Below are 27,794 nucleotides of genomic sequence, written 5' to 3' on the forward strand. Positions count from 1 at the left end.
CCGCAATCGCCGCCGAAAGTTGAAAAAAGTATATTTTCCGAAAATTTGACGTTTGACCGGTCAAAAGTAGGTCAAATGTTGACCTAGGACCAAAAATATACCACCAATCGCGAGATCTCGTTGAGAGCAATCCGTTGTTTTTTTCCGCTAAGCTCTACGACCTTCCGTTTCGAAACGCCAGGGGGGGGGTCGTAACAACCCCCCCCCTGGTCGTTCGTGTTATGAGAAATGGCCTGGTCGTGCGAGGGTTAAGATTCTGATTACCCTGATCTAGAAAGTAAATCCCATGCCGTCAGCAGACGCCATAGACATATGCTTAACAGTTTTGTGGTTTATATAATTCTAAAATGTAGAAAGCTCGTTATTCCTTTGCAAATCCGACTGCATTGCCAGCGTAACGATTGGACAGTTATTCCTGTAAAACTATCGCATGTGCCGTTTTTCTTTTTCTTTTTGCATATGAAAGCAAAGGTCATGCTCAAGGGCCTGGATAAACATGCAGCAAGGAAAATGTGAAATAATTATGGGCAAGGCATCTGTCAAACAAATGAAGAGTAATTTAGGTTTTTATTTTGTCTTTTTTATACGCTAGCTATTTAGGCAACATTAGCCGTTTCACGACTGGCTATCTGGCGAATGCACCAAACATGACCAAATCTGCACCAAATCTATTTTACAATTATCGTCGTAGCATGGTCCATGGATTCATTTCAGTGTTTTATTAAGCGATGATAATGTCTGATAATTTGAAAAATCCGGTAAATAAGCAACTGTGCAACCCAAGGTGATAACTTTTAAGGAACATAACGAACCTAATTTTACCAAATCTACAACATAATGGCCGTTATCACGAGGGGCTATGTGGCGAATACGCCTAATTTGACCAAATCTGCATCAAATCTCTTTTACAGTAAATATCTTCGTAACATGAATTTACTTCAGTGTTTTAATCGAAAATAATGTCTGATAAGTTAAAAAATGAGGAATATAAGCATTTTTGTGGCCCAAACTGATAAGTTTTGAGAAACACACTGAGCCTGATTTGATCAAATCTGTACGAGATCTAACACGCGCAGTGGAAGGGTTGCGAGTACTACGCCCAGTGGAAGGGGGGGCGGATGTCGCCCCCCTAAGATCTCAGCTCCCACTGGAGCTAGAAAGACGAAATTTGGAGGGTAGGTGGGGGCCCTGGGGAACTCTGTTGTGTGTGAATTTCATGACCCTAGGTCAATATCTTCAAGGTCAAATGAGGTCAAAAGTGGTCAAATCTGCCATATTAGCGACTTTTTGCATTTACACGCCGATAACTCAAAAAGTTACCGGCCGATTTTCTTTTTTCTTTCACTATACGAAAGAACATACAATTGTGAGTATGTATGGTGAATTTCTAGTTAATCCAACAATAAATATGGCAGTTAGAAGCAGGGGCGGATCCAAGGGGGGGGTCACATGGGTCATGGCCCCCCCCCTTGAGGCCCGGGGGCCCAAAGACCTGCCAGGGGCACCACCGGCCTATCAGGGGTATCACAGTCCTGACAGGGGCACCACAGGACCGCCAGGGGCACCACAGGCCTAGCAGGGACACCACGGGCCTGGTGCCCCTGGGCCCTGACAGGACTGCAACGCCCCTGACAAGCCTGAAGTGTCCCCGGCAGGCACGTGGTGCCCCTGACAGGCCTGAGGCGCCCCTGCAAGGCCGGTGGTGCCCCTGGCAGGCCTGTGGTGTCCACGGCAGGCCTGTGGTGCCCTTGCTAGGCCTCTGGTGCCCCTGACAGGCTTGTAATGCCCCTGGAAGGACTGTGGTGCCCCTGGGCCCTGACAAGCCTGAGGTGCCCGGTCATGACAGGCTCGTGGTGCCCCTGACAGGCCAGTGGTGCGTTGCTAGGCCTGTGGTGCCCCTGGCAGGCCTGTGGTGCCCCTGACAGGCCCAAGGTGCCCCTGCGAGGCCGGTGGTGCCCCTGGCAGACCTCTGGTGCCCCTGGCAGGTCTGTGGCGCCCCTGGCAGACCTGTGTTGACTGGTGCCCCTGCTAGGTCGCTGGTGCCCCTCACAGACCTGTGGTGCCCCTGGGCCTTCACAAGCCTGAGATGCCTGGCTATGACAGGCTCGTGGTGCCTCTGATAGACCAGTGGTGCCCTTGCTAGGCCTGTAGTGCCCCTGGCAGGCCTGTGGTGCCCTTGCTAAGCCTCTGGTGCCCCTGACAGGCTTGTGGTGCCCCTGCTACCCCTGTGCCCGGAGAGGACTATAGTGCCCCTGAAAAGCCTGAAGTGCCTCTCGACAGGCCCGTGGTGCCCCTGACAGGCCCAAGTTACCCCTGCGAGGTCGGTGGTGCTCCTGGCAGGCCTCTGGTGCCCCTGGCAGGTCTGTGGTGCCCCTGGCAGGTCTGTGGTGCCCCTGGCAGGTCTGTGGTGCCCCTGGCAGCCCTGTGTTGACTGGTGCCCCTGCTAGGCCGCTGGTGCCCCTGACAGGCCTGCGGTGCCCCTAGAAGGACTGTGGTGCCCCTGCCCCTAGGGGTGCTCATGGGCCCAACAGGCCCGTTGTGCCCCTGACAGGCCTGTCGTGTATACTTGCTAGACCTGCGGTGCCCCTGCTTCCTGGCAGGCCTGTGGTGCCCCTGGCGGGCCTGTGGCGCCCCTACAAGGCCGTAGGTGCCCCTGACAGGTTTGTGGTGTCCCTGGAAGGACTTTGGTGCCCCTGACAAGCCTGAAGTGTCAAGGACAGACCCTTTAGACGCCAGGGTCAAGTTCGTCGGACTGACAACAATTCGCTTACCTGATAACGTTCCTGGTAAGTACTCACTACTCAGCGTCCACAACATACACATAGCACGTTCATATATACTTGCTTACAATTGGTAAATGTGGTTGTGGCTAAGAGTTAAGATACTGACTAAAAATAAAAAATAAAAATAAAAAACCTGAAAATGGGGGCACCACCAAAATGAAGTGGACGAAATCCGTTGAGTTTTTGATTTTGGGTATAGGTAGGGGCACCACTTCGATTCATGACCCTCCCCTTGGAGTTTTCCTGGATCCGCCCCTGGTTAGAAGCCTGCTAAGCGTAAAATGTTGCCGGCTGAAGCGGGATCGGCAGACGCGGGAAACGCGGCAATCACAATTTTGTGTTTACACACTCATAACTCGAGTTGTTACCGGCCGATTTTCAAAATTCTTTGACCATAAGATTGCCTGTACATTTCTTAGTCTTCTCACACAATTTTACGCGAATCGAATATAATCAGCGGTAAGGAGCGCGATGTAAAGACGGAACCGTCCCGCCCCGGCACAGTCTACAATTCAGGCGGCGCGTAACGGCTAGCGCCGGCCACCGCGCCGCCGCGCCGCCGCGGCGGCAGGATGTTTGACTTTACACCGCTATTACTAGAAAAGTTGTGACCCGATTTTTTTATTTCTTGCACGAGAAGATCCGCAGTTCAATTCTGGACAGGTAGCCAAAATTTCACATTAAAATCATGTTTGCGGCGCGAGTTATTGGCGAAAAACAGGAGGGGTGGGCGAAATCCGCCCCCCCCCCCTTCCACTGCGCGTGCTAAACCTAATCTGCACCAAATGTGTACCAGATGGCCGTCGTGAAAACGGCTATAATATATTCTCCTTAGCAGTAAAGAGACATTTCTCAACAGAATTTAGCGACCAATCTGAGTGGTGCTGGCACAGTTGTTAGTGGTGTCACCTAATCAATGAACGGAGTCCAGCCGCCTATACCAGATGGCCGGCAGGCGCCTGCTTATCATGGCGTGGTCAGATCAACACCAGGCCTTCTGTGGATCACCCCATTTCCACAAGCTCCACTACCACGTCGGAATCTGTTCGAACACGCCAACGGCCAATCGGTAGGTAACGTTGCGGGAAGCGTTGAAATAAACGTTTATTTATTGATCACACAGAGAATGCTCGTAATGCAGGAATTACAACTCATTCTGCCGACGTAAATGATAAATAAATATGCCGACCCGGTGGGTAGTCATTCAAAGCCATTGCTAATGACTCCTTATTCCTAGAACCTTCAAAGGATGACCAGTGGCCTTGACCCATGTCGTCCTCTGGCAGGCGGTGATGGTGCTATTACACATGATAACATCTATCTCTCAACCATATGTCCACTCAGTTCCTAATAACACTATCCTGCTCAGACTGGCGATCCTCCGTCTCCGACAACGGGTGGAGGGCAGATCCACCAGGAGCATGCAGTTCCGCGGTGCACCTTCGAGTGGTTAAATGGCTCATCGTGACGGGACTCCCGTACTAATCAGCGACTGACAGTGGTGCACTGTTCCGCGATATAAACCAGTCACATGTCTCCCGTGAGCCTATATATCCTCTCATCCCATGATCTTAAAATGGTCGTAAGCGCTGTCTTCTGCGCTGGGTTGTATCCGCCACGGGAGGCAGAACTCACACGCTGAGTTTCAGGCAGCGACAAACAATGCATGTTGCCTTAGCATGAAAACTTGTCGTGCCATTCATCGGTGGGTGCTTGTAGCGTTTCGTGCTCTTGAGCTACAGTGGCAATCTAGCATTTCTACACCAACATGTCGCCGTTACTGTAGCCGCGTCCCTCGGTCATCCAGGTATCGGTCCTCCAGGCCGGGTCGTAGCGGGCGGTGCGGATGTACTTGCGGCCGCAGCAGCCACCGATCCCGATGATGTTGATGTTCGTCATGAGGTGAGGCGCGTTCACCGAGTAGATCGCAGCAGCGGCGCTGTTGTGATAGACGCTGACGAAGCCGTTGTCGTAGCTGACCCTGAAGGTGTTGAACTCTGTGGTGCTCAGCACGGGACCTGTATAGTTACGAAGAGTCCAGAGCTGAATGTCACCATAGTAGCCAAGGGCCGATTCGCGATTAGACCAGCACCCGATGCAGATCTGCAGCATGCGGACGGTCGGCGAGTCTTGCTGCAGCGCTACGATACAGTCCGTCTGGGCCATGCAGTCAAAGGTTATGGTCACGTTGCTTGTGACATTGATGTTGCGGTAAGCGAAAGTGCTGGGTCTTAGATCTATGACGGGATCCTCAGCTACCCCCGAGTCCTCAAAAAGCCAGGGGTCCGCCACACCAGAGTCGACATACATCCAGGAGGGGACGTTGTTCCAGCTGTAAACTGTGACAAAGTTAATGGGCTGGGTGATGGGCGCCTTGGCATTAACAAGGGTCGGGTTGTCCACGGGTCCGACAGCCATGTTACCCTCACACCAGGAGACCCGAAGGCGACTGAAGACGTCGCTGCTGACCAGACCCGGTGTGCCGACATCCATGGCCAGAGAGTGTTTGGTACCGTCACTGTCGTAGTAGTACAAGCTCGTCTCCGAAGTGCTGAACCGGAACGCAATGCGAGTTCCCATAGGGTCATCAACTTCCGTAGATGAGATGACTGTCTCCGCTCCAACTCCTAGTTTTATGTTGATGTCGAGAGCGCATGTGCCAGACTTGAGCTTCTTCCAGGTCCAGACGTGCCAGTCCATTCTCCAGAGCTGCCAGCGGGGGAGCACTAGTCCAGGCCTCAACTCCCACATTTTGTTCGACAGCTGACAAGTACCATTCAGGCAATGAAACCCACCTGGGGGTTTCAAATTCCCAGCACAGTGAGCATCTATCTTGCAGAAATCACCAGTCACTTTAGCCGCGCATTCTGCAGCGCAGTATCCGTCTTGCACACAGCTGGGGTCGTCCCAGAACGGTGTCAGGGTCTCGGCAGTGATGTTCTGAGGCTCGTCGTACACGTCGTAGTAGTCAAAGACAACGTCGGCGATCAGCGATAGGCCGTCGCAAGCGCGCTGACCGAGCAGCTGGCAAAGCCCGGACATGGTTCCGAAGTTGAGTGCGACGCAGTTGTCAGCTCCTTCGCAGAAGTTCAAGCACCTGATGGCAGAAGCTGCCTGATGTTGCTCCAGTGGAGGAAAGGTGTCGGTCACCAGACGAAAGCCGGAGCGCCGTGCACCACTGGCGTACTTGCCCTCGACGCCAGGGTACAATGGATGCCACAGAAGGAGCATCAGCAACAGTGATATGGACATTACTGCGCTGCCGCACATTGTGCTGGGATGGTGGACACTTGCTCTCTCCAGTGAGATGTGGGCACCAAGAAATACCGTCAGAGGTTCTGAGTTTCCCCGTCCGCCACGGACGGCGGAAAACCAGAGGTACCTCTAAACCAACGATGATGCTCACGGACAGAAAGGTGTTCATTGTTTGCTCAGTTATGCCGCCTAGCAGACGCCTAGCAACATATCCATTAGCATAAACGTTGTGCTATTCTTCGCCCTAATTGATGCTCTGGGCAGTCAGTGGATTGCGTCGTACCTTCCTTAAGTGACGGCTTTGGACGTACACGTAGCAAAGCAATATAGTAATATAGTGTTTCTAGTACACCGCTCTGCTTGCCCGAAGCATCACATTACGAGTCGACCATTAAACGACTTATCATCCCCAATTGCAGTTCCAAACAATCCGAGCTTTGCTAGCGCATATGAGCTAAACGCCATTGCGTCAAACAATTGCACATTTGCTCAAATAACAGCCGTTAACCCTGAGCTAATGCAGCTTGTTACAAGCCGCTATGTTACAGGCCGAATGATAACTCTGTCCATTTGCAAACAGTCTGGCCGAGTCAGGCCGTTCAAAAACGATCTGAAAACACCGGCCGTTTGCAAAACACCTGAAATATAAGGCCGTTTGGAAAGTGCCTAGACTTTGATATCCTGACTGGTCGATGATGTCTGCGGAAGGACTCGTCTATGTCGAACATTTTTTTACTGTGCAGGTGCTCATCACGGCCCTGCTTCGAAAAAGTAAGGATATATTCAGTTCAGAATGGTCGACTTACCCAACGAAAAAAGTAGGGAAGCCCTCCCCCCCCCCCCCCCCCCACCTGTTGCAAAACATATAAAAGTGCATAGCAAATGAACGATGGAAAGCTTATACATAAAGGCCTAATTATTATGCAAAAAAGATCACTTTGGTGATCTTTTTGCATAATAATTTATCGCTGTACTGGACAAATCTTCAAAGGTGCCGAACCCCTCCCCCTAAAACAGAGTTTGGACTAGAGTGAATTGAAATAGAATAGGTCATATGAACAGTATAACCCAAATAAGCCTATGAAAACAGCTAATGCAAGTATGTAGCAGTGCTATGTCACTCCAGTTTGTTTCGATAACCAAAATGGTGTGAAATATGTAATGCGTAATATGCCACTGCATTCCGCCGTCCATCAATTAAAGTGCCCCCGTCCGCGCCCGCGGGACCGGCACAACACGCGCATGTCGTGTCAGATAGCAGTGTGGTGTGCCCACGTCAGCTACTTCGGAGGGCGCGCACCGTATCAGCACCCCGCAGGCCGCCGGGCCCCGGTGTGACGTCATATGTGACGTCATACAGGATCCGGGATCAATAGCGTCGCGGCCGGCGGCACTCATACGTGAAACAAATGATGAAATCTGGCATCGCATTTTATTTACGGTGTAGACGTGTTGAAACGAGATCAAATGCTAGTTAAACTTCCAGACGCTCATAAAATAACTTCATGCCTAAATGCAGCACTCGTGCAGTGCAAGAAGCTCACAAACATACATGTCATGCAATCGAGCCAAAGCACAGTTTTGCCACTTTTTCCACGTGAAGATCCAACGAGGCACGCGTCGGCTGGGGCGACGGTGGCTGGAGCAGTTGGCTGGAATGTGGAAACGTGACGGATTCAGTGCAATGGTAAACCCACAACTGCCACGTCACTTTGACACACCCCTCCCTTTCCTTCCGACACCCGCTGGCTTTGAGTGGACAGTGGTTAGCAGGGGTCAGAACGGATATTGAGTAATGCGTTGTCACCGTAGATGATGGCCTCGCTCTTGCCAGCTGTCGAAGCCATAAGCTGTGATTGTGGGATAGCTTGATGATGTGCTGGACGCAGAGAAAGTTCAATGGGAGGCCAGCAGCAGTCATGGTGAAATGCACACGTTTTAGTTACTCGTAAAGGCACACTGACGATGTATTCCATGAAAGTAACCCACGAGAAAACTTGTTGTGTAATTGATTGTGCCATTTGGCACATGAGTTGCCATCAACTGTCCAGCTTTTGGACAGTGGTAAGACGTTCTTGGTTTACAAAAGGTTGTTGATGCTGGGGGCTCCAGAACATCGGAAGACGCCCAGAATTACATTCGGCAGTTACTGCTGCAAACTCTCAGTTAATAAAAAAAAACTCAAAGCTCATGAGAGTAGGTGTTTGCGTGATCTACAGACTTGGAACGCCGCCTATGGAACGCCGTCTACATATAATGCATATGAGATGCCCTGGCGGCTGCCGGCTAGCATTAGGTACAACTTAAGCGGCGAAGTGCCTTTAGCCCGTGGGCACGGGCGCACCACGCGCCCCAGACCAGCTGAAGTGAAAAAAAAAAAACTGAGCGATTTCCAAGGAGGCAACCAAGTAAGACTTTTCCCTTTTATTCCATCCTACATTGGTTCATAGGTCACAGTTCACACCCATGGCACTATATTTGGACAGGGCTGTTTTTGCATGCTTTCGTTGGGCTAACAGTCAGTCTCATCGATCACTTCTTTAGCATAGCTCTATAGAATATATCAAGATTCGAATGAGGTCAGAACAAATGTGGATGAATTTTGGGCCGGACTTGATGAGCAGTTATTAACCCGCGCACCGACGGAGGTCTGCGCCAACTTACAACCGACGGGGGGGGGCGGATGACATGACTGCCCCCTCCCCCTGAGATCTCGAGAATGAAGCAAGATAGCGACAAGCGGTAAACGGCATGGGGTATGCACGGACAAGGTCTACAATTTTTACAAAGGTCATTTTCAGGTCAGGTCAAAGATGATGTCACAGGGGTCAAAAAAGTCAAAATGGCGGCGCTAGATATGGAGAGTTTTTCTCGAATAACGTTCGAATTAGTTAAGCTAGCAACAAAATAAGGGCATCATCGTGACTCTCTCGTCAATCCGCATCGAATCATATATATGTTGACCTCGAAAGGTAAAGGTCAAAGGTTGACCTCAGGTCACGTGACTTCGAGGTTATAATGCATATCATCCGATGCGCCTTGACGAGCTGAACACAATGAGACCATCCGCGCGGCTATATCTTGTTCCTGTAAGGAGTTATAAGCAAAAAACCGTTGGTGACCTTTGATGACGTCGCATGACCTTACAGCTGGCCAACAGCAAAACACTAAACAGGCCTCAAGATAGTGAAGGTTGATCGTGTCTGAAGTCATGTATGGTATATGGGGCCATTCCGACGCGTTTTAGTGAAAAAAAAACAGGGAGTTGATTTTTCCCCCATTGACATATATTGGGGAGGTCGAGAAATTGACCTGACCTTAGGTCATCGATATCAAAATTACGAGATATACAAAGTGTATTACCAATGACCTTATAACATCCTGTGACTTTCAAAGGCCTCTGTCAACTACTGTAGCTCTGACAGTGTGGCAAAGTTGCAAAAAGATGACCTGGTGACCTGACCTTGAAAGTTAAGAGGTTCAAACTTGCACACCATGTGTAGAATTGATGAGAGAATAAGTTATGCTAAAATTCGAAAAACCTCAGGGGGGGGCGGATAACCGCCCTCCCCCGTCGGTGCGCGGTTAACGATAAACGATAAACTGAGCGATTCCGTTGCTAAGATAATTACAAAACGTACTTTGAATTTGGCGGCGCTACACGACGCCGTTTTTACGTTGTTTGCGGTGAACCTTAGGGGGAAGGGGATCCATCAACCCCCCTGGCCCGGCGAAGGCTATCATTCAGCACCCATCTCCGCGAAAATTCACGCCATTGTGTCCTCAATCAACACCGACCCATCGCCGGCGGACAGCCACACGGCATCTGATAAACAGGTCCCGAGTGTTCCGGCACCTCTTCCATCACGGTGCTGGGTCTGCCGGCTGACGTGCCAACGTCAACTCCAGTCACCTCCTCAGAAAAGGTCCCCCGGACCCCCTTCGACGTGTCATTAGCGTTCCGGTTGACGTTCATCAAATCCCCCCCCTCCCCGTACCCTGACGGCTGAGCCATGACCCGGGGTCACAGACTCACCCGGTGACACGGCCACGGCGCGGAGGCCCCTGGGGGTTCAGTCTGCCCGGACACACGATCCCCCAACGGGCCGACGCGGTGGGAGGCGGGTGGTTGGCTGCCTGCCGGCCGGCCGCTAGGTCTGCGCTGAATACCGGCCGGCCGCGCGTGCGCGCCTGGGGCTATGAGCGCGTGACCGGCGTCTGCCGCCCAGCGCTGGCAGAGTGACCGGGGGTGTTGGGTGCCGTCAGGGAGGCAGGACGCCATAGTGTATCACCGGCGCCGCCACCGATTCATGATAGAGCGCCTCACGGCGAAGAAATGCAAAAGAAGCATGGTCAGTCAGCTGGTGAGTACTTTTGGGCGGGGTGGCTGGGTACTAGCTGAAATGGGGAAGCCATCTCGTCCCACCACTATTTATAGATGGGGGTCACGTGACTGATCTGAGTCTGATGCAAGAGCAGGTGGTGGGAATGTCATTGTTATTTCCTCGAGGGACGGAGGGTAATGGTCATATGTGAGTGGTGGTTGGTCCGTGATCGGTACCTCATGGAGGCTGGGGCATGCTAATGGTTATTGATCGTCATCGCTTTTGTGCTGAATGCCGAGTTGGAATTTTATGTAGGCAATTCTGTCTAAAGTGTGGAATATGGTTTTATATAGGGCTGCGGAGTCGATGGATTTTAAGGTGACTCCGACTCTGATTCAGACTGCGGCTTCAAAAATCGACTCCGAGCCCGACTCCGACTCCAGTTCCGACTCCAGACATAATAAATATATTCCGACTCCAGACATAAATATATCTATTTTACCTATAGGCATTTCCACACCTAGCATGAAAGTAAAAAAAAAAAAATCTTGTCAACATAACTATCGCAGGCATAACCATAGACTTCTGTACCTACACCTCTGCCTACAGAGGTCTGAAGTAAAACGTTGATATTTAACGAAGACACTCCATTCCAGTAACAAGGAACAAATTCCAGCTCACACTCAATCCTAACCAGTAGCGGCGGAACACCTTTAATTAAGGGGGGGGGCACTGCCTACTTTTGGTCCCATTCTTTCCATGCAACGCCCATAGGGCTAATGTTAAAATGCAAAAATCAAAGGGGGGCACGGTGCCCCGATGCCCTCCCCGTTCCGCCGCGCCTATGATCCTAACGGGAAAACTGCGCAAGTGAAACGGAATGTTGTGACTTCTGATCACTCATCCCGGTCATGTCATTGTTGGCGTTGAAGGGATTTCCCATGGATGCCAAGACGCGTTCATCTCGATAAATGTGCTGTGTAGCTTGCGTCGGTACATTTCAACCTACATGAGTGGTGGCTCTGCCCCCGCGGGAATATTTCGAAAGCCAGCCTATAGGCCCTATAATCTTTATGGATTTCTGACATCATTTTCCAAAGCAATCTTATGCAAGTGTCGGAAGTACGTCGTCACACCATCACGGACTATGCTCAACTGCAGCATACCTCCGCACAATGTAACAGCCTCATGTCTCCAACCACGCCTGAGCGATGATTGCATATCGGACAAGACGGGCCTGCAGGTCTGCTTTTCACGCTGTCAGGTCTGGTAGTCATCAGACCACCCATTTCATCACCATCACAGTCTGTGAGCACCAAGAGATCACCAGCGGCTCCCGGCCCGGTGTTGGCTCCACGGTCACGGGCTCACGGACACGGTGTTTACGGAGTGTGACCAGATTGCTGCGACGGAGTGTGACGAGATTGCTGCGACGGAGACACGTGCAGTGCTCGGGGGGCGGAACCGGTATTGGATTACGGAGGCTCCGCGAAACCCTCGCATCATTTGTGGTCATAATATCACGCGGTGCGCTCAACGAACATGGTGCCGCAGACATTCGCGGTTTGCCACTTGCATTTTTACAAGGAGAGTTGGAAGTTGGAACGAATTTTGCAGAGCTGGGCGCGTTCCTCGATTTTCGGTAGTGCGTTAGCGTTCCTGCGTTCCTCCGGCCGCGGTTAGTGCGTTCCTGGAATAGCGTTCCTCAATTTTTTTCGTTCGGTGCGTTAGCGTTCCTGCGTTCCTGCGTTCCTCCCTCAAAAATACCGCCGAACCACGCGGCGCGGGCCCAACCAAACACGGGGTGAATCGATCACAGAATACCCAGAATGGCGACGTGGGGCCGAAAAGCAACTCGACATCTCTTTTCCGAATCGAATATCTGAAATACGTTTTACCAATATCATCCGTAGGGTTTTCAACAAAAATACGACCTGCTTAAAAACAATAGTTTAGTTAAAAGATGTATCTTAGTAAAAGTTATCATATTTACTTTACACATTTAATGCCTGAAACTGAATCGAATAGTAAACATCACCACTAAAAATCTTTAATGCCTGAAACCGAATCGAATAGTAAACATCACCACTAAATCTAAGCAAGCCTTCCTCGATTCGACTGACAAGTGGCGCCTCTACCGGCAAACACACGTACTCGAGATTCAAACATTTGACGCAGAGCTCATTGGCAGCAATATAATTTTTCGGGTGGTTCCGCAAGAACGCAGGAACGCTTCAAAATTTCGGGTGGTGCGTTCCTCTTACTTGCGTTCCTTTGAAAAACTTTGCGTTCCTGCGTTCTTGCGTTCCTAAAAAGGGCGGTGCGTACGTACGGAAGAACGCAGGAACGCACTAAAGGAACGCACTTGCCCAGCTCTGGAATTTTGCCAGAATTTTTGAGCGTTTTGAGTCTGTCTTGTCTTGATCAATCTTCTTTCTATTGCGGACTACACGGCGGCCGCTGGGCCTCCGCGCCACCCGCCGGCCGCCGCGCTGGGGGGGGGGGGCATATGTAGTTGCCCCCCCCCCTTTACTTCTGCTACGATATCGTCGCAACGCGACGAGATAGAGAAGCGAAACTTTGCACACATCTTTCTGAATACCTAGCCGAGGGTGTGTCCAAATTTCGTGTCGATCTCATTTGAAATGACGTCGCAGTGACGTCATAAGTCAAATTATAGATTTGCGACTCTCAGTTTCCTCACGGTATATCAGATATATGGGACCGAATATAAAAGGCCGATTGTTCGTCAGGAACTAGATGGAAGTGTACTTTGATGTTTTAGGATGACAGCAGGTGCTGTCTAGTTCATTTACAGTTGAGTTTCATGCTCAGCGACATTAGAAACTGTCCGTATCGGAAAACGACAATGTTTTATGACGTCACTGTGACGTCATCTTAAATGCTACAACCACCAAATTCTGCTCAAGCATTGCCCAGGTATTCATTTGAAGCTATGGCCCATAGACCCGGGAACAGGGGGGGCAGCGGGGGCGCTTGCCCCCCCAACTTGGGAGCCGAGGGGGCGGCGCCCCCTCAATATTGAGGCAGCGAGAAAGGATCTTTCCTCCCTTTTCCGGACTTCTTTCCTTCTTGTTTCCTTTATACATCTAAACATCAACACACGGCATTTTCCTTGCCATCTGAATGCTTTCTGCTGATTGGTACATTATCGATTTGACAACATCTGCTATTGTCATCCCGCTTTGGTTTGGGCCTGACCTTGGCCATATGTTTGGCAGGCCAGATTTTATAATGGACCATTTCGGGTCAACTTTGAGAAATACATAACGTACATACAACGGTGGTAAAATCGTTGCTATAGGTATAACACAGTTTACTCGCTCTGGGTGTTGGGCAATGAGTGCACCGACGTGGCGCCCTCGGAGGGCCGGTATGGGATTAAAGCTCAGCGACACCAAGGGCTTGTGTGGTGCCTTCGGTTATCGGTAGCACCCTCAGAATAACCGGCGCAAGGTCCTCAGAGCCGGCGGTAAGGGACCCTTAGAGTTTAGAGGCACTGGTGTGGGGCCGTCATGCAGGTGCCGGTGTGGGCACTCGTAGGTGTTAGTGTGATTCTCCCAGAGGCGCCGGTGAGGGTCCTTACGTACAGGCGTAATTGCTGTAGGCCCTCATAGACGCTGGTGTGAAGCCGTTACAGACGGGTGTGGGGCCTTTAGAGCTGCTGACGCGAGCTCTCTACAAGCCGGCAGGGGGTCTCAGTGACCGGCAAGCGACCCTTAGGCCGACAGAAGAAGTCCTGTGAAGTCCTTAGAGACCGGCAGGGTACTGTCAGACGCCGATGGGGCCCTCAGAGTCACCGGTGTGGGGCCCTCAAAAGTCACCAGTGGATGGCCTTTAGATGCGCAGGTGTTGGTGGGGTCCTCGGAGCCGCCGATATAGGGCTTTTAGGCACTGGTGTAGGCACTCAGAGTTGGGGGTGTGAAACCCTAAGAGACACCGATGTGGCCGTGGGCTCTCATAGGCGCCGATGAGGGCCCCACAGTTGCCATTATGATTTATGGGGCCCTCAGAAAAATAAGTGCGGGAACATCACATGCGGGAAATGCCCCTAGAAGTGGCCCCTCATAGGCCAGTAAGAACTCTCAAGAGGCCAGTAACGGGCTTTTGGAGACCACCGAGGGGCCCTTAAAGGCCATAAGAGGCCCTCAGAAGCCAGCGTGGGGCACTTATGGAGATCTTAGTGTGGCTATTTGGGGCCCGTGAGGTGCTTCTAAGTCGAAATATGGCAATCGTTAGCCCTCAGCGGTCAAATGGCGCCGCAGGGCCCATCGGCCCCAGGGTCCCTTTGAACCCGATGGGGGGGGGGGGGTACGTGTCCCCTTAGACCCCTAGCTACGCCACTGTTTCATATGCATCATGTCAGGTATTTTAGACTCGCCCCCCCCCCCCCCCAACTTGAAAATCGTTCCCGGGCCCCTGAGCTATGCCAAGTTTCACGTTCGTTGCTCATCAGGTTTTGGAGATATTCCGCAAAAAGTAAAGGGGGGGCAACTTTATGCCCCCCCCCCCAGCGGCTCGTGGGTTAAACAATAACAAATCAATGACTGATTACAGGACGTAACTATTTTATATTTTCTAATTATTTCAAATAGCACAATTAAGTGTTCTAATGGAAGCAAATTTTCTGGTTGCAAATTGCAACCAGAAATCGCTTAAATTGGAATGTTTTGACTCGCGTAATGGACTTAAGCCTGCGAATCCGCGTCCCATCAAATCGATGTGATCAGCTTAGCCACCACCACCGATCGTATAGCATCCCCTGCAAGGTCAGAAGATTTCCTGTCCCTTTCAACGTGTTCCATATGCAGTACTCAGAAAATGTCACTGTCAACAGCCCATGGGCGGAAGCGTTGACCTCTGACATGAAGGTTTGAAAAGAATGGACATGTGTTTTATCAATCGCCCAATGATAAGGACGATTGGCCAGGTGCAGTGATTCTTCCAAGTGCTGTTACAATACAACGCATTACACAAAACGCTCTAAGTCAACAAAAATTTATTCAAAAGTACTATTATTTTGACTGACCCTGCTAACGGCTCAGGGCAACTGAAGAAAGGTGTCAATAGTTGTATCTAGTCCAGGCTATGATAGACAGCATGCCCAAAATATCGGCGTCCATTAATTTTTCCAGGACGCCTTGAGTGCCCATGAGCCTCTGCTGGCCAGCACCACCCACCGATCGGGACCACTCTCAGTGCTGGCACGCCCTTCGACATGTAACGCCATTGTTGTACTTGGCATTGCAGTTACAGACAGTCGAAGGTGTGTCCGGGTAGAGGCTACATACTTGAAGGTGTGTCTGGATGGAGGCTACGCCGCCGCTCACAACTGCGCACCCACTACTGTGAGCGCATGCCAAGTGGGCTTCTGAGTACGAGCTCACTGCTCATTTGAGATATACGATACACGGTATGGAAACATGTCATTTGTTCGTCACTGGGTGACTAGAATGAACTCCAATGGAGAGTGAGCAGGGTGGGTTGTTGGGAGTGATTTTAGCACTAGTAACAATTACACAGTTACCCGCCGTGGATACTGATAATGATTTCTAGGTAGGACAATTGGATAAGGAAACTGTTACATTAAAAATATGCTTCCTGACTATCACGCTTATAATTTCTTCATACCGTTTTGCTCATCTATGTCGAATCAGCTTTTGAATTAAAAGGATCGGCTATTGACTATGCGCTAAACGAAGCATATGCTATCTAATTTTGTGGCTTTGTTGTCTTGCCTCACGTTAATATCTCTGACAGGTTAAATTTTATGAAGTTCGTTGTAATTATGTTAAGGACGTTACAGCATCTGACTTGCGGAAAATTGCTTGCATAACCATTATTCATGCAAATTTCTCTATTGTATTGGGTATACTTTAAAATGCAGGGTCGAATATACCTACAGTGTGCAGACGGTGCGCAGGTTTTAGTCTGCATAACTTGGTGTTTTGCGCCACGCATATACGAGTAGGGAAAGCGTAAATTTCTGTAGCATTTTATAATAATTATTGCTGATGCTTTCAATGCTATACGTTTTTTTTTTCTAATGAAACATCATTGAGGAGATAAATTGCAAGAATAAAACGGAAAAATAGACGAGCGAAACGGAACGAATTGGAAAAGAATTTCTTCAGAAATATGCCTACGGCACACCCACTATAACGCAAGTGCTGCTTTTGCACGGGCTTGGTATTGCATGATGGCATCATTTGCTGCGATTTAGCATCAGAAAAGATATAAAAAATCCACTTTTCGATTCCTCCACAATCCACATGGGTATGAGAATTTAAATATATGCCATTGCGTCACGTATTGCAGACGTATGCCATTGCGTCTGCCTGTCATGGGCAGATAGCGTGGTGACCCCCGGCCATCTTTCCATCCCTCCTCTGACGGTCTCTCCCTCTGTCTTCCATCTTCCTGACGCCCAAGGGCGGCAGCCCGGACAGTTCTTTGGACCGTCAGCCATCCTACAGGGCCCTGAGCCCCCCTCCTCCCCCACCCCTCGCCAATCGCAGTGGGTCGAGGCCCGTTGCCATCCACAATGGCATACCATCGCTGTGGGCGGCGGACGCTAAAATTGTCTGACGTCATAGGCCTCTATCGCAGCGGGACACATGGCACCGTTCACCGACCGGGGGCGGAGCGATGTCAGCCGTGGTGAGAAAGGGGTGCGCCTCCTCCCCTCTACCTCCTCCTCCCTCTCCTCAAGTCTCCTCTACCCAGCGCGTGATCCCTTCAGAAATAAACGTCTCCTACAGGCTGACGACACAGCCAGTACGGTTTGGCACCTTATTGTGGCTGACAATGGTCGCCTTCCAAAGACACATGCCTCTCGGAGAAAAATAAACATCGCGGTGACGGATGAAGGGGTGCGGGTGGTCGGGTGCACGGCAGGAGCGGGCAACTAGACCGGTCGGTAGGAGGGGCGGACAGGGGTGGTGCGACGGTCAGTCGCTCGGAAGGACAGCACGGCGGTCAGTCGGTCGGAAGAGGCCGACGGGGTAGCACGGCGGGGTCGAAGGGTAAGGAGCGGGGTGTGAGCTGCGAACAGTCGGTGGAAAGGAGGCCCACTGTTGATTGTTCCGCCGGGAACGGAAAGGGCGAACGTGACTCTCAACGGAGCATGGATGGTAAGCTTGATGACCGAACGTTAACTTAACACAATGCAAGAGTTAAGTGTTATTGAGTGATCGTTTATAGGTGTACTACCGGGCTACCGGCATCGAGATTAAACATGAACAACTTAAAAAATCTGGTTATTCGAGCTTCACTTCTCGCCATTTTGACTCAACAATCGAGAAAAACAAGCTTATAGACTTGTGGAGGGCAAACATAACCTTGCCACCGCACGTGACTGCACCACTTCGTTTTTATGTTTTTGGCAGAAGGCGTTCATGCCTGCCTCAGGTCTGCCCGCTCATAATCCTCTTTACATAATGGCGGTCGCTCGTTTCTGATCGAACACTTGTGCTCAGTTACCCAAGCGTAGTTCCGGGACAATAAGCGCTATCAAACACACTTGTGCACTGCACGCCTGCCTCGGTGCAGGGATGCGCGTCTTATAAAACACTTGGGCAGTCGAGGCTAATGCTTGCATGTCTACTTCGACGTTTCATTACCCTCTACTGCAACACCTGACCCGTGATTCCTCAGAGATTTATGACATGCATCTGCCATGACCCGTTCCCGTTCCGATATTGTCCTCTCTTGGGAAATCATGGAAGCATTCCGGGTCCCCTCTCCTGAGCTGCGGCACGATTTTCCGGCCCCAGCTGCGCCGGGAGAACGGCTGACTGCCGTCTCTCCATCGATTTCATCATCCCGTGCGGGCGGGGACCGCCGCTCTTGGGAGGGTGGGGTATGAACGGGGAGGGGTAAAATCTGAGGGTCAGGGAAAGACGGTCGGCTCAAAGGTGCAGAGAGCGCTTCCCTTGGTTGCTTTTTTTCATTTTTCTGGGTTGCTGAGTGGTTGATGTCAGGCGCACATCGTTCACGTCTATTAGCGTTCAACAGATGCCATGTCGTTAGGATCTCTTCGGACGTTGACGTATAGGAGTTAGTGACTGGTCTAATTGGATTCAGACTGTTTTTTACGAGCTAAGAGAGTTCCGTTTGTCATTTTGTTGTCGAGTGTCACGGTGCCAGGATGGCTGACGTAACGGTGACTGTAATTGTCATAGAGAATCATGTGACTGGGCGGGCAAAGCCGCTGTTTTTTCCGAAACATATGATATTAGCCGAGAAACGTCATCAAGTTAATGTTATTACTATGTGTTAATGTGTACATTTGCTATTAAATGTCCTCAGCTGTTCCGAAAAGTTCGTGACTGTATTTGTCACTTCGTCAGCGGTATATCTCTACGGTAGAGCTATACCGCTGACGAAGTGACAAATATAGTCACTAAACTGTCCAAAACAGCTGAGTACATTTAATTTTTACACATACTCATGTCCAGAACTATTATAACTTTGCTGATATGACGTCCTAAAAGAAAGCCACGGCAGTTGTTTAAGTAGAGATCACTAAAAGGGACAACATTATAGGCATGTAAGTTTTTAAATATTTGATGACAAGAAACGACTTTCAAAATTCCTCCAAGCTCTTCTTTGCTCGAAGTTACAAAAGCTCATGGAACCTCCACATGTGTCTTGACAGCAATATTACACACCCTCCTCTCCCGATTTCGAACCGGGCTGGACCGAACCAAACCGGATCGGACCGGAACGGACCGGACCAGTGAGAGTCCCTGAGGGCTTCCACCTGGATACAGTGGGGCAGGGGGCTGAAATGAAGCATGGTGCGCCGGGCCCCGGGTCGTCCATAGGTTGGAAGAGTAGCGTGGACTGGGGGTTAGGAACCTGGGCCCGTGTGGCCAGAAGTTTGTGTGAGAAAGCTGGGGTGGGTCGCTAGCAGGTGGGCGAAAGGGCGGTAGGTTGAGGAGAGCTGCAAGCAGGCTGTAGGTCGGCAGCTTGACGTGTAGATGTCTGCTAGCTGTCTAGATCGGCAAGATACGAGAACCCTGGGAAGGGTAAGTACCCAAGCTGTATTTTATTTGACCAATTCCCAATGGAATACTGGCCCTTAAATGTTTGAGTGTTTAAAAAGTCCTAAGTTGCGAAGATGACGTGCCGAAATAAAAAACCGGTTAATTTAGTATAAAGCTAGGTGCGAGCCACCTAGCCCAGTGAATCCCACGGAGAGAAGGGCGCGGACTGACCAGGTCGGGCGGTCGATCGATGCTGCGAGCCGGGGAGAAGCAGAGCCGGCGGTAACCCTAGGAGACTGGCCCCGGGTGTTGTATCGGGTCCGAGCGCCGAGTCCCCACCGGCTGCCGGGGCTTCATCGCCCGCCAGACCGCAGTTGGGAACTCGCCGGATGTTTATCCGCACAGTGCTGCTGTCGAGATTGAGTGTGTGTGAATTTCGACAAGTCTCACCGGCCATGTTAACCGTAAACGAACATTGAAGGGCCAGTATGAGTATTCCAACAGCGAGCAGCGTTGGAAGTGTGACTATGCGTAGCAGCTGCGCGCCGCCAGAAGCGTATGCAATACGTATCTCACTAGGCAAGCTGAGACGGTTCTTTTATGCGTTCATTCACTATGAGACACAAAGCTCCATTCATTTGTGCACATTGTGCTGTTCTTATAAGTGTGGAAAGTGCATCGTACTGCACCATGAATGATACTAAAACGTTTTAGGCTTTCAGTAGATCTATTTTTAAGTGTGCAATATGGCTTCTTTGGCCAAGCGGATAAGTGTATTGACGCTCCAAACCCTTTCTCGCATATCTTTTTTCCCTATTCCCCTAATCATCCTTCCTGGTATTCATGCGTCCGTCTTTTTGCCAATCCTTTCATAACTGTCCCAAGGCGACCCCGCGACTTCCATTGCCGCGCATTATCTCTCCCGTGCTCCCGTCCCTGACACTCTCCCTCTCTCTCTCTCTCTCTCTCTCTCTCTCTCTCTCTCTCTCTCTCTCTCTCTCTCTCTCTCTCTCTCTCTCTCTCTCTCTCCCTCTCTCCCTCTCTCTCTCTCCCGACCCGCGGCCCCGTCTGTTCCCCGCCTGCCGTCTGTTGATAGTGCAGTGTAGGTGGTATCGGCACTGCCGGCCTTCGGGATCCGTAGTCTGGCGACGGCCGCTGGCTCACCGGTCCGGGACAGAAATACACGGTCGGACCCCTCCCGGCCCCACTGTGCGGTTCGCGGATAGAACTGAGGTGGATTGGACGGAGGCGGTGACGGTTATCGGTAAACAGAGTGACACACGTCACCATTTGGGGCTGTGTTTAGCTAATCAAGCGTTTCGTGTGTAATCTGATGTCTGCGTAATTGTTACGAGATAATTAATGTCATCAATGTCAGGAGATGGAATAAAATCAACGTGCTTTCGATGCGTTGTTCGTGTGATTATGGAAGGCGGATATGCCGATCGACGTGCAGGGGCTCATAAATCACGCATAATGAACATGTCTGTCGGTTAAACTAGCCAAGACCCTATAAATAGCAATCAGACTTGTTGAAATATGCACAGTGTACGAGTATATGAAATATGTTTGGAATGCTTAGAAATAATCTCAAACATTCTGACTATCATGAAACGTATCATTATACAGGTATCACCGGTTTGAATATGATGACATGCAGCGTTTTTTTTTTTTATTTGTAGACAGTTACCTATACTGGCAAAATAGGTGTGTGTGTGTGCCTAATCCGTTGAGGTATAGGAGCTTTCACTTATCTGTATACCCGTAAAATTCTTGCTTTCAGCAACGAAAAAGTTCTACACAACCTAAATAGGTACTATCAAGATGTTAAACATTTACAAACGAAAAAATGTTTGTCTAGACAACAAACACAAAAATGACAACAAAAATGTTTGTCCCTTTCCCCTGCTTGCAAACGCCTGGCTTCCCCACAAAAAAATAGAAGGTGTCGTCATTCAGTCTAGCCTAGCCCTAGCTTACATTTCCCACTGACCCCAGTGACGTCATTTGCCGTCAGGAGGGCATCTCAATGGAAGTGTACAGACGAACGGTGGCTCCGGCCAGCTGTCTGACTTATCCGAAGGAGAAGCTGGTGACGTGCTGGCGCCACCCGCACCAGATGAGGGCAACGCTACGCACCTCGAGAGAAGGGTGGGACTCTTCTCTGGGGTTGCTCTAATTGTCGGCACCATGATCGGTAAGTCAACAGTATTTAACAACTTCTTAACAAAAGTGTGCGGATATTGGCATCTGATATCAAGCTGTGATGATTTTTAGGTAACGTCAAAACTCTGGACATAACGTTCCGCGTAATAATGTGCTGCTACTCGCTGGCCCATTGACCCCATATGCTTACGGATACTTATGCGTTTTTGTGTGTTGTATATTTATCCACTATTTTGTTTAATACGTTTTCGTCAATTTGTATGAACCATATCACTCAAAGACATAAATATTATGTATTTGTATCGCTCCTGCAGCTCTACTTTTGCGACCGTGAAAGTATGCATTTCAGAAAATTATGATCCGATGTAGACAGAAAGGAATGCGATGCTCAAAAGGTCAGCCCGGACCCATGGGAGGTCGGTGCCCCCGAGCCTCGCCTTTCTATTGATTCGCATGGAATGCCACAACACAACAGACCTGGAAGGAATGTGCCACCCCATCACATACCGGAATAATCAATGCGCGATTTAGTGTCCAATGTCCATGAGTCGTGCCCGAGGCTAAATTACTGACTCTGATGGGAGCCTAGCACTGTCACGAAATCATTTTGAGTTAATCATATCATCGGTCTGCTAAGCATGAAAGAAAATGATGATCGTTTTCTTTTGCCATCCACTCACTGTTGCCACCGGTCGCCATCATCTTGTCCGTCGGATGTGCTTCAGGATGATATTATATAAACTATGATCATATCCAGGACATTCGTTCAGCATAGGTAATTTACAATTTGCGTGGGGCTGCATGTCTGGTGTCCAAGACTTTAGAGTTCTGTGGTAATGACCTTCCTGTCCTTATTGGACGAGCAGCTTCCTCGTTGAGCTCAGCACCGATTCATGCCATAGTGACTGGTGATAAAAGATATTGCAGCATTCAAACGTGGTCGACCGTTAATCACAAAACCAGTGCAACAGGCGGGCATTTGCATACTAAGTCGCGGACGTCGCTCATTATGGAAACTACTGAGAGAGAAATGTCAAAAGCAACACGCAAGCGTCGGGTGCTGAGTTGGCCCTATTACGCTAATCAGATTATATGGATACCAACCAGAGCGTCGAGAGACGAGAACCGCAAAGTCGAAACCTTGCAGTTTTGTTCTTATTTTGTGTAAAAAGGCGCCCTAATGTGACCATGGACCTAATGTGTGGAAATGACGGCAATTATTCAATTCTTGTAGCTTTGCTTTCTACGATTAGAGACACAAATGAATGCACGCACACCATGCCCTACTACAAAACCTTTCTAGAGATTTTCTCGTAACCTAGCCTTCTTTGTATGTTGATATGCATTGCTTTGTGATATTTGCTACGTTTTGTGACCGACTGACCGGGCGGATCTCTCGGCAGGATCTGGGATCTTTGTGTCCCCCAAGGGTGTGCTGGAGCGCACCGGATCCGTCGGAATGTGTCTTGTCGTGTGGATGGGATGTGGTGTCCTCTCCACATTGGGTGAGTATCAGCAGCAATCTCATTCGTCACGCTTTTGTGGCACTAAAATTGCCGACATTTATTGCTAGCACCTGTTCTGATCTTTGAGGGCACTTGATAGCCTACCTGTGCCCTAGCGCCCACCCAAAAGCTCCAACAACAAATGATTCTGATCTTTTGGCATGACACAATCATTAACAATACCCTCAACATGCTTATATACCTACCTTACAATCATATTTATTGGTAACAACAATCGATGGCCTCATAAGGCCGCCAGACGGGTCTTCCCTTTGCCGCACTTGTGTGGTGGCCTGAGTAGGATCTTGTCCTACCTGCACACCGATGTTCCTGTGATCCAATAGACCTCGTACGGTCTCGCCGCTGATGAGTTAAACCCCAGCGGCCTTCATGGCCTCCTGAGCTGAGCTGAGTTGAGCCGGTCTCGGGTGACAGTGATACTTGAGGCCGACGACGTCCTGTCGAGAGAAGCCACCGGCTTCCTGGATGGTCAATGGGTCGTACCGTGTCCTCAATGTTAGGGCTGGCCGGTCGGTTCGGCGGTTGTCGGTCGGTCGGTCGGTCGGTCGGTCGGTCAGACAGGCCCATATTTTCCGATTGGGGCGTACTGAAGGTAGGCTGTCTTTTTATATCGGTCTGGCTTATTGATGTTTTTTTCTTACCCGCGAAATGAATACTGTGTTGCTATAAGTGTCCTTTGCAGTCTTCAGTATGACCCGTGTTTCCTGACTTGATTGTGACCTCCTTACCTGAGCCCTTATAACCTGACGCTTCTTTTGTCCTAGCACAATGATATCCCACGCTGCTCATTATATCCCGGAAGTTAAGCTTCCTAGCTAGAGTTAAGAACTTCCATCGTCGGTAACCTTGGTTGACCTTTTGAACCTTTGTTCGATTCTACGTGACCTCATGCTAATTTAGGGATTGTTCATGTTGACAAATGTGTCATCCCATCCAACATCTTGGATCCTCTTGTAATCAGTTGTTAACTCGAGCGATCCCCGTGGCATTTCTATGAGCTCCCTGTGATCCTACGTGACGTCAATGTAACCTCCTTTGACCCCAATATAACTTCCTGGGAGCTAATGACCGATTCGAATTGAAAAATTAGCATGTGACCCATTGTGACCTCTAATATGACACGAAACTTTGAAACCACACATGACACAGTACGTCCTTTCGTACGGCGGTACGACCTCTCGTGGTCCTCTTCTCCCACGGTGACCCAATGTAAGCACTTGTATTCCGTTGTGACCTTAAATGAACCACTCTGCTTTCTCGCGAGGCAGGCTCGACCTCTTGTATTTTACATGTACCAGTGCAACCTTTAGGGGTTCCCATAATGAACCTTGTAACCTTGTATGACCCATGACCCGCTCGTTCTGAGAGTCTGACCTTAGTTGACCTTTACTGACCTCATGTGACTTCTGCTGGCCCAGGTGACTTCGGCAGACCTTATTTGACCTCTGCTGACCCGGGTGACTTCAGCTGACCCCCGTGTGACCTCTGATGACCCGAGGTGACCTCTCATGACCTTTTATGACCTCAGGTGACCCCTACTGACCCTATGTGCCCTCTGCTGACCTCATGTGCCCCCTACTGACCCCGTGTGACCTCGGCTGACCCTCAGGCGCGCTGGCGTACGCCGAGCTGGGCACGGTGATCCCGTCCTCTGGCGCCGAGTATGTGTACCTGCTGGTGGGCCTGGGCAACCTGCCGGCCTTCGTCTTCTCTTGGGTGTGCTCGTTCGTGCTGAAGCCGAGCATGCTGGCCATCATCTGCCTCTCGTTCGCCGAGTACCTGGTGGAGGCGTTTGTGGAGGAGTGCGAGCCTCCCGCCCAGGTGGTCACCCTGGTCGGAGTACTCACTATCGGTGAGAAGGGAACTCACTCATCACAGTGAGAGCTTATACGCAGCAGAACTCACACTGAAATCTGTCACGGAATAGTCTGGAGAGCTTACATAGGAACGTTCGCACTGTGTGTTTAAATATTAAAAGGAAGTTCACAATAGCATTAAAAGGAAGTTCACAATAGCCGTTTTCACGACGGGCTATGTGGCGAATGCATCTAATTTGACCAAACCTGCACCAAATCTCTTTTACAGCAAATATATTCACAGCATGAATTTATTGCCGTTTTATTCGACAATAATGTCTGATGATATGCCAAGGCACATAAATATTAAATAAGCAATTAATGCAACCCTGACTGATAGCTACTAATAAATACACTGAACCTAATTTAACCAAATCTGCACCAAATCTGCACCTAATCTACACCAAATGTATACCAGATGGCCGTTGTGAAAACGACTAATGTGTTTACGGGCGAGCTCATAGTGGCCAGTTAGCTGTGAATAATTGTGAATAATTGGCTCAATGTTCGCCATATGTCCCTGTCCAGTGTCCGCATCTGTTGAACTCACGTATATTGCGTGGTACAATGAATTAATGGATATGTACTCAGTTATCGTACGAGTTGGGATATATAAGACCCATTTATATCCAGATTTTGATTGATATAAATTATTTTAAGCATGTGATGTCGAGACCTTATAGGTGTACCTAGTTCTAGTTGAAGTGGAACTCCCGTTTGAAACGAATAAGTATTTGTTCTTATTAATTTCATGCTGAGGTTCTTTTTTATCTCCGTAGAAGTTATGACAAATTTGGAGACCTATTTTTATCCATGCAACTGCTTGGCAATGGCCAAACACCGTGAAACAGCTCTTGATAATTCATGCAGGATGGTATTGTAAACAACCATCGTCCTGCATACCCTTTCATAAAGCCAAATTAATGACACTGTTTTCCTAAGTGACATTGTAAATAGCTGAAAAACAGTGCCGCTTCGCTTTTCCTTAATGACCTCCTAATGAGATAAAAAAGAGACCGTATTCAACCCTTGTGCCCTAAAATGGTGCTGGCTCATCTCCATTTTCCTGTCTCACATGTGCTTTTATGTTCCCTTGATAGCAGCACCATCTTAAGAGCATAACCATTGGCTATGCTCTTCGTCTTTCATAAATGCGGCCACATATATGCCAGTTTTAAAGCATCATTGTCTCAATTCTCACATGGCAGGGCGCAGGTGTGCTTGAGCCATTTCGTAATACAAACGTCACATGTGTAATGGATATGGTTCCCACTACTGTCTCTGCTCCCCGTGTCTCAGCTGCGCGTAGTCGATCCCGTGTCGGTGCCGTGTCCCCGACGAGTCGTGTACGCCGGGGGCACAGCTGCTCCCTCCTAGACCGAGCACTTATGACGTAACAGGTGACATGGCGACCATCCGCAGCTGGCTCAGCACGGTCCGCCGCGTCGGTCTCTCTTTAGGCAGCCCCGGTCCTGTCATGGCCTGTGACGTCAGCGAGACCCACTTCACCCCCCCCCCCCCTCTCCTGTCTGTAGGTGGTGCCCCCTCCCCGCTCATGTCTCCCCTCGAGGACAGTGCCAACCGGCTGGGTCATATACTATGGATGCGGCCTTGCGGCAACAAATCAGCCCTGTCGTGCTCTCTGTTGTTTTGAGCGGCGTTGGCGGACGGCGTGTCATATTTCGCAGACAGGAGCTGTGTGTTTTGGCTTATATATGGCATGAATGAGCTCAGTGACAATGCGAGAAGTCTAGTGTTTCCTTCACGCATTGAAGTGAGCGTAAAACAATTATATAACTTCATTTATATTTCAAATTGAAAAATTGAGACCGTAGCAACGCTATTTTAACAATGATTTTATCCCAAAGCACCGCGGGCCCAGTTTCCAAGGAGTCCATCTCGACCGAAATGACCTTCAGTCGCTCCCATCCATAAAGTGGAGTTCTGTTTCCGGCGCGGGCCCAATGTCGTCGGTTTCATCATGGTGTGTGGGCTGTGGGCGCGGACGGACGGATCGGACGGGGCGGTGCCTCTGCCCCTGCCCCTGCCGGCTGTCGAGCCTCTGCCAACTGAGGCCTGCTTCACTGTCATGGCGGCCTTTGCTGACCGGACTGTGTCGGCTTATTGATGGCGGTCCGCGACCGAGCGAGCGTTGTCATGGAAACATCCGATTTGGTAATGCTGCCCGCCATCCAGGGATGTTTTGCTTTTTATTAGTTGAATGAGTATGCAGCTGAGTCAAATGAAGACCATCAATGACCAGTGAGAGGTCCCATATTGTCAAATTGCCTACAAGAAGTTGTAGGGTGAGCTTGAACGTATCGCTTAGCCTGCCGAATGTCGTATTGCCCATATCCAAATATAGATTCTCGCAACCTATTGAAAGCACAAATCATAAGTTTTTAAGTTTTTTTTTCTTTAAGTTTTCTTTATAGAATTTCTTACGTTTTAACTTTCATAGGTGTTCGCTTATTTAGCTGTGGTTGTTCCTCCACATTAAACCTACGAATGAATGCCGGCGAATTAAGTTTATTTCTATCCTGCTCGCCCCAAGGGCCCGATTAAATTGCTGAAGCCCGAAATCCTTACGTAAAGTACAAATAGCCGAAACCTTGGACAACATTTCCCTGAAAATGTCACGTCCGTTTCAAAAATAGTGGTAAATAGGAGCTACAATCGTCGATAATTCAAATAAGGACCTCTGAGAAAATCTTTGAGCGTCAGTCTGGAGCGCTTTGCGATGAGGATTCATAAAGGTCGCACGAACGTGACCCTCGAGAATTGGACTGCCTTGAGTGAAGCGATCGTCATCGATTTGAACATGAAATGAAATGAAAATAATTTTTACATTTCACAGGTTTCTGGCCTAGTG

The 27,794-nt window shown here is 49.7% G+C and overlaps 1 protein-coding gene across 2 annotated transcripts; it reads left to right on the forward strand.

The window, feature by feature from the left end:
- The first annotated feature begins 10,265 nt into the window (after positions 1–10,265).
- On the forward strand, positions 10,266–25,172 carry LOC122375473 (b(0,+)-type amino acid transporter 1-like). 2 transcript variants are annotated; one of them, XM_043354878.1, is made up of 4 exons: positions 10,266–10,402; positions 21,392–21,571; positions 22,944–23,045; positions 24,676–25,172. In XM_043354878.1, exons 1-4 carry the CDS (start codon positions 10,375–10,377, stop codon positions 24,945–24,947), a joined length of 582 nt encoding a protein of 193 aa, XP_043210813.1. In that variant the 5' UTR covers positions 10,266–10,374; the 3' UTR covers positions 24,948–25,172. The 2 variants fall into 2 exon arrangements, with proteins under 2 accessions (XP_043210813.1, XP_043210814.1); XM_043354879.1 differs by lacking the exon at positions 10,266–10,402 and adding an exon at positions 17,356–17,517.
- The last annotated feature ends 2,622 nt before the right edge of the window (positions 25,173–27,794 follow it).

This window comes from Amphibalanus amphitrite, unplaced genomic scaffold (assembly GCF_019059575.1).
Source record: "Amphibalanus amphitrite isolate SeventyFive unplaced genomic scaffold, NRLGWU_Aamphi_draft 001849F_arrow, whole genome shotgun sequence".
Classification (NCBI taxonomy): Eukaryota; Metazoa; Arthropoda; class Thecostraca; order Balanomorpha; family Balanidae; genus Amphibalanus; species Amphibalanus amphitrite.